The sequence below is a fragment of the Galeopterus variegatus genome, unplaced genomic scaffold, assembly GCF_000696425.1.
Source record: "Galeopterus variegatus unplaced genomic scaffold, G_variegatus-3.0.2 Scaffold1240, whole genome shotgun sequence".
In the NCBI taxonomy this organism is placed as follows: domain Eukaryota; kingdom Metazoa; phylum Chordata; class Mammalia; order Dermoptera; family Cynocephalidae; genus Galeopterus; species Galeopterus variegatus.
This window is the reverse complement of record NW_007727351.1, coordinates 131316-143274: the sequence shown is the minus strand read 5'-3', so window position 1 is coordinate 143274 and position 11959 is coordinate 131316. Positions and strand designations below refer to the sequence as shown.

At 49.5% G+C, this 11959-nt stretch overlaps 1 protein-coding gene across 1 annotated transcript in view; it reads left to right on the top strand.

Moving 5' to 3' along the window:
• The window catches only part of COL22A1 (collagen, type XXII, alpha 1), a gene marked incomplete at its 3' end in the record, with an annotated part of 125327 nt that overhangs the window by 4563 nt on the left and 108805 nt on the right, over positions 1-11959 (top strand). Inside the window, exon 3 of the mRNA XM_008575803.1 lies at positions 1-264. Coding sequence (XP_008574025.1) covers positions 1-264 — 264 coding nt within the window. The remainder of the gene's footprint in view (positions 265-11959) is intronic.

Below are 11959 nucleotides of genomic sequence, written 5' to 3'. Positions count from 1 at the left end.
GGGCCGGTGGCCGCCCCGGGGACCGCGCCTTTAAGCAGGTGGCCATCCTCCTGACCGACGGCCGGAGCCAGGACCTGGTGCTGGACGCCGCGGCGGCCGCCCACCGGGCGGGCATCCGCATCTTCGCCGTGGGCGTGGGCAAGGCCCTGAAGGAGGAGCTGGAGGAGATCGCCTCGGAGCCCAAGTCCGCCCATGTCTTCCACGTGTCCGACTTCAACGCCATCGACAAGATCCGGGGCAAGCTGCGGCGCCGCCTGTGTGAGAGTGAGTCCGGGGGCCCCAGCAGGGCTCTCTGCCACCTGCCGCGCAACAGGAGGGGCCCTGCGCAGATGGCAGTGATGCAGCCGGGGCCAGGGAGGCCCGGGCTCGTGCAAGTAGCCGGTGCAGAGGCCGGGGGAGCCCACCGTCCCTAGGTTCAGTTACAGGGTGAACCTGGTAACACACCCCACCCAGCAGGTGCCTATGATTAAGGAGCATTTTTCGTCCTCTCCCTTCCAGAGGCAGAGCAGACACAGCTTTGAGATTAAGGAAGGCTGGGTTCTAAACCCTCACCCCACCTGTGAGATGCTTGGTGGCTGAAAGTCTTATCTCTGAGATAGAATAGTCTCCCCACTGCACAGAGGTGCTGAAGTTAGAGACAATGCATGCCAAGCCCTCACTGAGGCTCTGGCCTGCAGCAGGGTCTCCTGGGGGGCGTCAGGAGAGGTCATGTAGGAAAATGGGCACAGACATGCTCTGTGAGCTGCACCCTGCAACCCAGAGTCAGCCATTTGGAGAAGGTCTGGACTGCTTATTCCCAGTGACCAAGTGCTGTTGACCTGGTGCCCTCTGAGATAACTGAGGTCTCTAACATATTTGTCTGGAGTCTGTTGATTGTGGCTGGGGATGGGGGAAGGGGCAGTGGGGGCAGACAGAGAGCCCATGGCCCCTGGGGCTCCGACCTGGAAACTTGACCTCCAGGATGTTAAAGGGGGTCATTCTGAGGACAGCCTCCATCCCAGGATGGGAAGGATGGGGTGAGTTTCTCATGCTCCAACCTGTATCCAGCTTCTACCTCTGCACTTGGGGTGATGTTTGTCTCTCTTGGGTCACAACGGGTGCTGGATTACTTTCTCCTCCAGCATCAGCAGGGGCTGTTCTTTGGGGCTGGTGGGGTCTGGGAGCAGAGTCTGTCCTGCTGACTATTGCAGGAGACTGAGCAAGCCCTGGCAGGGAAACTGTGGGTCCCACATCTACTAGGCTCAGGGAAGACCTTTGGGGGCTGGTGCAGTGGTGGAAGGGGCTGGTAGTGGGAGCAGCTGGGTGTGTCTTCACAGGGCAGGCATGGGCTTGGTCCCAGGGGATGTGCCTGGCATGCAGCTGAGTGAGAAAACAGCTAAACCATTTCAGAAACTGGGGTGGCTCTAGGTTTCTTTATCACGATATGAGTTTTTTTCTCTGTTGTCTTCGTTATTCTTATTTGTTCAATAGACTCTTATTGGGGATTTACTTTTTGTGTGGCCTTGTGCTGATTTCTGGGGCTATAGAAAAAAGATAAGACACAGCCCCTGCCCTCAGGGTGCTCACAGTATAGAAGGAAAGAGAGACACATAAAAGGAATGCCATACTGTGCGGTAAACTTTAAAGAAGATACAGGCTGGGTCTTGTGGGTCGGGTCCTCGGGGGATTGTGGTGGGTGGTGGTGCTGAGAATGACAGTGGGCTTCCTGGTGGAGACGGTGCTGAGGCTGTTTAGAAGGACCAGCATGAGCTACATAAGATTGAGACGACGTGGCATGGGTTTGAACGATGCCATGGCACAGTCAGGGAACTGTTCAGTAATAGACCCTTGTGGCTGGGGTAAAGAAGGGGATGGAGGTTGTTGAGCTTTGTCAGATTGTCAGAGTCTCTGTAAAGGAGGGCCTTGTGTGCTAAGGTGAGGACACTGGAGGGTTTTATGACATGGCATAAAACAGTGGTATGACATGGTCAGATCTGAGTGGAGAATGGAATGCGAGCTGGACAGCACGAAAAAGGGAGGCCCTTTATAAGACTGCTGGAGAAATTCAGAGAACTGCGTTTCAGGAGAGATTGAGCACTGATGAGCAGGTCCATTTTACAGATGAGGACATAGATGCCCATAGGGCTAAGTGGAGGTATTTACTCAACAACAGGCATTGGCCGTGGACTTTCCGTAAGTGGCTTCATTTGACCCTCATTGCAATCTCATGTGGTAAAGATTATCTCCTTTTTATAGCCAAGGGCACTCAGATGCTGAGATCCAGGTCCTGGAAGGCACAGCCCAAGGCATGCTAGCTCCTGAGCAGGGGCTGGAGAGGGGTGGGCCAGGCTGGGAAAGTGGAGGAAGCTAGAGAAGACAGCCTAGGCAGGGCCGGGGCTAAGGGACGGATCTGGGTGCACCCAGGCCAGAAATATGGGATGATAAGAGCTGAACATGTGGTCACAGCCCCACCCAAGAGGCAGAAATCCAATGTGGTAGCTCAGGGATGAAGAACTCCTAGCTGTCATCCCAGAACACCTTGACACGGGGCCCTGGGAAGGAAGAGTGCACCCCACCCACTGGTATTTTGCCATCCTGTCAGCCTTGGATCAGGTTGGTTCTGGATCTCAGCAGGGCTGAATCTAGACTTTGAAGTTCCCTTATGCCCAAGGGACAGCTCTGAGAATGGCAGAGACAACCCCAGAGAGGTCAAGTCCCCGGCATATGCAGCACCATTAATATGGTGGCAGGGATGGGAACAGAATCCAGGCCCTCAGCCTCCACGCTGCCCTCTCCCTGCTGTACCTCCAGTGCACAGGATTCACCGTCATTGACCTTGGTTCTGCACCAGGGGAACAGAATCCAGGCCCTCAGCCTCCACGCTGGCCTCTCCCTGCTGTACCTCCAGTGCACAGGATTCACCGTCATTGACCTTGGTTCTGCACCAGGGACAAAGCTTTAGATGGACAAGGGAGAACCCCACTCAAATTGGCTTGAAGAAGAAAGCAAATTTATTATTGCACGTGATTGAAAAGGCAGGGGGTGAGACGGCCTTCAATAATGAAACCAGGACCTGCTCCACTCTCTCCATTTCCAGGTTCCTGTGTCTTGGTATTAACTCTGTTCTTGGCAGACTCATGTGTCAGGGTCCCAGCAGTAAACAGGTTTTGGTGAAGAGATGTGCATGAAGCTTCTGTTTAGAGAAGGGTGAGATCAACGAGGGATACTGAGGCACACAGGAACTAGCAAAGGGAGACGCCAGATGATGGAAGGGAAGGAAGAGAGTTACTGGAGCCCCATAAGGGCTGAGATCGAGCTGCCTTTCAGGACCCTAAGGCATGGAGGCACACAGCTACTTCCAGAGCATGGCACGCAGACAGAGAGGGAGCAAGACACAAGTCCCTCCCCAACGCCCCCGTTGGGCTACTGCCTCCTGTTATCCTGACCCCGTGTGACAGCAGCCAGCAAAGGAGTCCAGGTGATGTGGTCATAGCAGCCAGCCTCCTGGGGCTGGGAGCAGGGCAGAGCAGAAGGGAATGCATGTGGAAGTGCAAACTGAGTACGGCAGCACAAGCCACTGCGCAGTGAACCTCAGAGCCACGTGGGCCGGCAAACCCAGAAGGGAGGAGATGGAGACAGTTGCCCAGCAGGCCTGGGGTCCAGTCTGATTGGACTAGGATAGGTCATGGGACCGTTTAGGAGTGGAAATAGATTGAACGTTTTTGGCCTAAACCACATGATCTTGCCTAGCATTTGGGAGTGAAGTTTGTTACCATCCCCACTCCTTCAAGGAAAGGGGCTTGATACGTAAAAGGAAATTGGGGGCTGTTACCAGAGAAAGGGAAACAGATGTGGGCAGCCCAGGACACACGTCTACTATGCTAACATCAAGAGAAACTCATGAATTTTCTACAGTCAGGCTTCTCGGAACAGAAGTAAGATTTAAGTTAATGCTCAGCGTCTGAGGGGAATCAGTTTCTGTAAATACAGCTGTGAGATCAAGAGGGCCTCATTTATTCCGGTGACAAACGAAACAAAATCCCCTTACAATCGTTTCAATTAGAAACAAAGCAAAACAAAATGAAAGAGCTGACAGTAACGTATTGAAAAGCATCTAGCAAGAGTGACTCAAGGAGCGTCACAAATCCAAACACCAGCAATCCCTTGGCACACAGAATATGCCTGTGGGTGACTTTGCAGCCTGAATAGGAACTATTCTGAGAAGGGGTTTCATATGGGTAACCTGGGAAATCATAGGCTGACAATATGGTCTTTTTTTTTAATGTAATACTCATTCGATTCAATCCAACCCATCCATCCATCCATGCATTCATTCATTCAACAGCTGGGTATTGTAGCAGACTTAGATTCAATCAGATCTGTTCATTCATTCACTCAGCAACCGTGCATTGTAGTAAACATTCATTCAGTTCAATCAGTTCATTCATTCATTCATTCACATATTCATGTTCAACAACCACACGTTAAATGATTCCTCTGTGCTAGGTCATACACCAGGTGCCCAGGATGTATCAGCTCAACGGAATTCTCATTTTTCTGGAGAAGCTCTTGTCTACTTGAGCAGCAGGAAAGTGGCAGACAATGACACAACAGAGTGTGCTCACTGGCTGCCATCTGCCGCTTTACATATGTGTTAGTTGAACTGCCTAGAGTGAGTGTCTTCACGTACAAGAATGTAAGCTTCATGAGGGCAAAGTCTGTTTCTTGTGGTAGCCCAGTGCCTGGGACAGAGCCTCGTATGTAGGACCAGCTCCGAAGTATTGTTTAAAGGAAATCAAAGCGGTGGCCTGACAGTAGTTCTGTGCTTGCTGGTGTGATGTGCACGTGAGACATACTTGTGCAGTGATCTATTCCACCCCCCTAATGGAAAGAATAGGAATATTCAGCAAATCTGAAATCATAGCCAACAATAACTGACATATTTAACTCGAGGTGAATAGAAGAACTAAGGGGGTCTGCTGTTCTCTGAGCACCAAACATGGACAGCATATTGCATTGTGTGGTCTGGCGCCATCCTCACCCAGGGCTGTGAGGTAGGTGTCAAGTTGACATTTTGCACATGGGGAAATGGGTGTGCTAGACCGCAAGCTGTCCAGCACGTGTGGCAAGTGGTGCTTGAAATGGGCTGGTCCAAACTGACAAGTGCTGCAAGTGTCATAGACACACTGGATTTTATAGACTTAGCATGAAAAAGAAAGTAAAGCATCTCATGAATATTTTTACATTGATTACCCATTGAAATCATCATGTGACAAGTGCTGCAAGTGTCATAGACACACTGGATTTTATAGACTTAGCTTGAAAAAGAAAGTAAAGCATCTCATGAATATTTTTACATTGATTACCCATTGAAATCATCATATTTCAGAAAATTAGGATTAAATATAATATGTGAGTAAAATCATTTTCTCCTTTCTTAAAAACATTTTTTAAAATGTGACTACTACAAAATTTAACATTACACATGTGGTCACACTGTCCCTTGGATGTTACTGCCCCAGAGATAAAACCATAGCTGCAGGTGAGTTTGGCAGCTTGGCTGGGGAGGGGATTGGTGGTATAAGAACAATGGACGTAGAATCTCCAATTCTTAACCCATAGACTTAATGCCTGCATGATATTTTAGCACATTACCTAATTTTCCTGAATCTTAGTTTTCCTACCCACAAATAAACATCATCTCCACCCCCAACTCCCCCTCCCACTCCCAATATCTACAGTCTGGCTAGACATAATGGAAGCAGTGTACCTAGTACGGTGTGTGCTTAAGGGGTAATAATAGTCTGTCATCTCCTCCTCCTCCTTCTCCTGTAGTGTTGAACTGGTGTTGGTGAACTGAGGTCTGGTTGTTTCCAAAACCCATGCTCTTTCCTTCCAGCTTGGCCACAGAGGGAGGAAGGGTGGCCCTGAGGAACACAGGCTCCTGGGGTCTACCCTTCAGAGGAGGAGCTGAATTCAGAATGGATGCACAGGATGTGGGGGCCAGTGTCTGGGGTGGGGATGAACCAGCTGCTGGCCCAAAGGCAGCAGAGGTTGGGGTCTATGAGCAGAAGCTGATCTGGTCTGGAAGCCCAGCTGAGAGTGACCAGGTGAGCAGAAGAGGGGGTGACATGGAGCAGGAACAGGACTGGAGTTGTGATAAATTTCTCTTGGGGTGGCTGCTGCAGAAGCCTCTTATTTGTCCAATGCTACTGGGCCACCTGTGGACCTTCCTGTCCTTCTGCTCCTGAGGACCTCAGGATGCCTCCATTCAGCATTCCTCTAAGAGCTTTGTTGGAATTCCAGCTGCACATCTTGCCAACTATGTCGTAGCTAGAAATAGGATAACCTAGCACTAATAATTTTGGTTCTTCTCACATGTTTATGACTTACTCTGTGCTTACACACATATCAGAGTTAATGTGTGCAATGACCCAGTGTTTGAGTTTTCACTCTGATTGTTCCTGGTTGATCACTATGGTTGGAGAATTTGAACTACTCCCCCAAGGGGGCCCACCTGGCAAGGAGCAGAAGTGGCTGTTTGACTTTGCTGTGTTGGACCCCAGGTCCTGTGTTCTTACTGCTAAGTTATGACATTTAGGAAGCATCTTTTAATTGAAGTGTCACCACAATCCTCTAAGTAAGCTTTCTGGTCCTTCTATTTTATAGTTGATGGCACTGATTCAGAGAGGCAAGCTGAGCTCTTCCTTCAGTCAGAATCTACTGCCTGAGAGTGAGTTCTGTTGACTCTCCCTCTGCAATCTGGTTGCATGTCAATTACTGAACCCTATGCTGTGCCTTGCACAGGCCTGACTCATACATGGTGACCAGTGGCTGTTGGCTGAATAAATGAAGGAAGCTAACTTGAAGTCATTATCCTCATTTTATAAATGCAAAAGAATGTCTGCAAACTTGTGAATCGAATAACCACAGCCACAACAGTGATGCATGGCCAGTATTATTAGAGATGCATTTCAGGACCATGCTCCTTCACGTCCTCTCCCAGTGGTCTCTCCTGTCTGCTATGGTGCTGGGAGCTCAGAGTTCCTGTGGCCTCAGGCACATTCAGGGAAGCACCTCCATGTCACAGCATCAGCTCTTGATTCTCTGTGGCCTGACAGAGGTTCCCAGGGGACACAATCTCAGCCTCGGCTTCCTGCAGTGTGTGAGGCAGAAGCTGTGGACAGGACCCCACCCAAGGCATCAGCTCTTGCTTCTCTGTGGCCTGACAGAGGTTCCCAGGGGACGCAATCTCAGCCTCGGCTTCCTGCAGTGTGTGAGGCAGAAGCTGTGGACAGGACCCCACCCAAAAGCGTCAGCTGTAATTAAGAGCCTTCTCCACCCCGGGCTCTGTTGTGGCCAGAAAACAACCTTTATATAGCTTATCGGGCCTCTGTGAGTGAGTCTGTGGAATGCTGGCTGGCCGCAGCTGGGAAAGCCTCCACCTACTTCTATTTTGGGGACATTTTATGGTGGTCCTCTCTCCCCTGTCCCCACAGGCAGGAAGCACTTTCCTGGATTTTGTCTTTTGGCTCTGGGACTCTTGGGCTGAGAGGCTGATCTGTATTAAGGCAAAGAAGGAGCCTCTCTCCTGCCCCTGTGGTGCTTTATCTCTCACGACACACGGCCACCTCCCCACTCCCCTGTCTGTGTTCATGGTCAGCTACATTCTTATGCCAATGACAGTTTTGACTACTGGACACTGTACTTGCCTTCATGACCAAGGAATGGAAGTGGGGAGAAGCTTTTTTTGTGTGAGGAGATTAATTTTATTATTTTATTGTTTACCCGTGGTTCTCAGTGGAAAGCATTAAAATCCCAGCACTGCGTTTTGATCAATGTGACTATGCAAATTATTTAGCCCCTATGAGTCTCAGATACCTGTCATGTGGGGTCAGTGCCTCTTTGCAGACTTGTTTGTTGCACAGTAAGGGAGGTTAGGCTGGGGGATGGATGCTGAAATTTATTGAGGGGCTCTCCCCTGCTTTTTACTGTGGCTAGCAGACAGGCCACTTAACCTTCCAAATGAACCAATAATTAGGTTCACTTAGAAATTTGCTTTGAGCTTTTTTCTTTTATGTAGTGCAACACATTTTCAGTAAATAATACAACTTACTTATGTAATTGGGAGCGTATTAAATAGACATTTGTAGATATCACCTCACAACAGTAGATGTCTTAAGGACTCTTTATATATTACTGGGTTATTTTTTTTCAATGCATATTTATTGAGCCCTTATCATCTCCCAGGCATTGTTCTGAGGCATAAGGGTTACAGTGGTGAGGGAGGCATATATGATCCTACTTTTAAAGTGACACTTTCCAGAAAGGGAAGGAGACAGGTAATAAAACAAATCAAGGAAGTGGGCAAGGTAGTTTCACATAGTGATAAGTGCTTTAAAGAACACAGAGCCAGAGATGTTACAAAGTAGCTCAGGTGGGCGGATTAAGGGAAGACCTCTTTGAGGAGAGAAAAACTGAGTTGAGCTTGGAATGGCATGAAGCAAACATGCGAGACAAGATTCATGCACGAAGGATTGCAGGCTCAGGAAACAGCAAACGCAAAGCGCCTGGTGAGGGCTCCACGTGGCTGCTGAGGGCAAGAGGGGGGCGGGCTGCAGCGACAGCCTGGGCAGGGAAGTGCTGTTGGCCCACTCTCAGGAGGCAGAACTGGAGGCTCAGCTGTGGGCTGGCTTCCCCAAGTTCACACAGCTGGGAGGAGGTCCAGGGATCAGCCACCACCAGCCTTCCCTCAGCCTGAAGCAGAGGCCACCCCAAGCCCCTGCAAAAATCTTCCCCTTAAAATGCTCCAGGGCAGGGTTTTGAGGCTGCCTGTTGGCACATCTGGCCTGGGAACGTCTTAGGCACCATTGCCCTCTGAATAAGAGTCTTGTAAGGTCACCAAAGTGGGCCCAGCCCTGCTGGTGATCGTCCCCAGGGACCAGGCCTTCCTGACCACACTCCTGCCTCCATCCCCTTGTCCCCGTGCCCAGTCAGGAGACTCCATGCTACACTCAGGATGCACACACTGCACATACACATGCCCGCACTCCACAGGCACACATCTACACCCCACATGCACACACCTACACCCCACATGCACACCCCCCGAATACACACACACTCCACTACATACACCCACAGCCCACATACACACACACCCAAATACGCCCCCCAAATACACACACACCCCGTATATACACACCTACACCCCATATGCACACACACCCTACATACACCCCCCATGTGCACACACACCCTACATACGCCCCCCATGTGCACACAGCTACACCCCACATGCAAATGCACCCCATGTGCACACCCCCCCCACATACACCGCCCCATGTGCACATAGCTACACCCCACATGCACATGCACCCCATGTGCACACAGCTACACCCCACATTCCCACACACCCCAAATACACACACTTCACATACACACACCCACACCCCACATGGACACACACCCCAAATACACACACTTCACATACACACACCCACACCCCACATGGACACACACCCCAAATACACACCCAACCCCACATACACACCCCACATACACATATACCTCCACGAACACATACCCCCACACCCTACGTGCACACACCACATATACACATGTGCACTCCACATGTATACACACCCCACATACACACACTTCACATACACACACCCACACCCCACATGGACAAACACCCCAAATACACACCCAACCCCACATACACACCCCACATACACATATACCTCCACGAACACATACCCCCACACCCTACATGCACACACCACATATACACATGTGCACTCCACATGTATACACACCCCACATGCACACATGCCCCACATACACACACACTCCCCCACACTCCACATGAATACCCCCACATACCCCCACATACACACACTCTCATGCATACACACACCCCTACATATATAGCCCCACAGCCCACACATGCCCTCCCACACACCCAAATACACACACACCCTGCATACCCCCCCACACTCCATATATACATGCCACATATGCACATACCTCCACAAATACACACACCCTACGTGCACACCCATATACCCACATACACACACCCTACATACACACATCCTGTATACACACTGTGCACACCACACCCCCACATGTACAAACATCACATTCACATGCACACGCACACCACACCCCCCAACATACACACACCCATATATATGCACGTGCACACTATACACAACCCCATGTACACACTCACCACCCCCCACATGCACAACCCTCTGCATACACACAACATGCATGTAACTTCCCCCCACATACACCCAGCATGCAAGTAACACCCCTCCACACACACACACACACACACACACACACATCCGGGAACACACATGTGACCACAAAGTGACCCACCCAGCTGTTCCCTCTGGGTGGTTCCAGACACAAGAGGAATCGGGGGCAGCATCAGCTGTGGGTTTGGAGCTGCCACGTTGATGTCTGTGGCTTGGCACTTGGGACTATGTCAGCCTCAAGAAGCCATTCAGTCCTCAGTCCAGGCCCCCACCCTTTACCTAAAGGTCACTGGGAGTTCTCCTGGGAACACTTGTTATGATTGAGGTCACCTCCTGGAAATAGTAAGTGAGTTACTTAATTCTTATTATTATGCTATGAAATTTTATTTGAAAATTACTGAAAATGATGAAAAACTAAAAATAACCCATCATTTATTTTTAATTTGTATACCTCAAGGAAGAAAAATAGTCACCCAACTCTGCTCAGCCAGACCTGAGGCACAATGGTCCCAGCTTTGCTGATTAGAGGCCACAGGTGGCCTTATGCATCTGCATACAAAGAAAGGAAGGGGGCCTGCAAATCTGTAGAGAGGACTGTTAAAAAGACAGGCTAGCAGAAGATTGTGTTTTGTCTTTTGAAAAAATCTTAACTCCTGAGGTCTAGTGGTTTTTATTGCGGTTAAATACTTGGCTGTTCGGACTGACACACCTGGGTTTGCATTCCTGTGTTTGCCATTTGTCACCTCTTTGCTTATTACTTAACCTTTCTGTGCTTAGTTTCAAGATCTGCAAAATGGGATCCCACCTGTTACTGTGAAGACTGAACACTCTGAAATATGAAAAGTCATTAGAGCAGTGCCTGGCACAGAGGAGGTGCTGGCATGCGTCCAACGTCACTCTTTCCTGAGGAAGTCACAGGAGCACTGTGACTCTGTTTCCTCATCTGAAACATGGGGATGATAAAATCCCCTTAAAGCTTTGCTGCAAGCATTTTATTCACTGAGTCAGGGAATATTGATGAAATGCTTACCGTGAGCTGGAAACGGGGACTGTGTAGGTCACAGGAGTACAGTGGTTAACATGATAAGCCAATAAAAAAGGTAGCACTTAAAAATTATAGACGAAAAAATATAGATGACAGTGATAGCTGGAAGCTATAGTAAGTGCTCTGTCAGATATAAACAAGAGAGAGAGAGAGAGAGTAAGAAAAAGCAAGAAAGAAGGGCCCTGCTTAGGTCAGGTGACAGGGGACTCCTTTGAGGACACAGCCAGGAAAGGGCAGGAAAAGAGCGTCCAGAATGGAGGAAACTTTATGTAAGAAATGAGACGGACCTCATCCAGAGCCCCAAGAAGCCAGTGCCCTGGAGCTTCTTGAGGGACCAGAAGTGTGACAGAGGAGCATGGACAGAGGCCAGCCTCTCCAGGGTCTTGTGACCATGGGAAGAATTTGGAGTTTTATTCTGAGTTGAGTGACAAGTCATTGAAGTCTTTCTTTTGTTTCCTTTTCAACTTCGTAGTGAAGGAGAGCAAACTTCAGGGAACTGAACTTATCTTAAGTGTACAGCTTGATGAGTTTTGCACAGATGGAATATACTCTTCTGCCCCACTGGAGGGGTTTAAGCCAGAGAGGGCTGCTACCTTACTCATGTTTTAAGGTCACTTTGTCATTGATGGAAAATGGACTGTGGTGAGGGGACACAGGAGCAAAG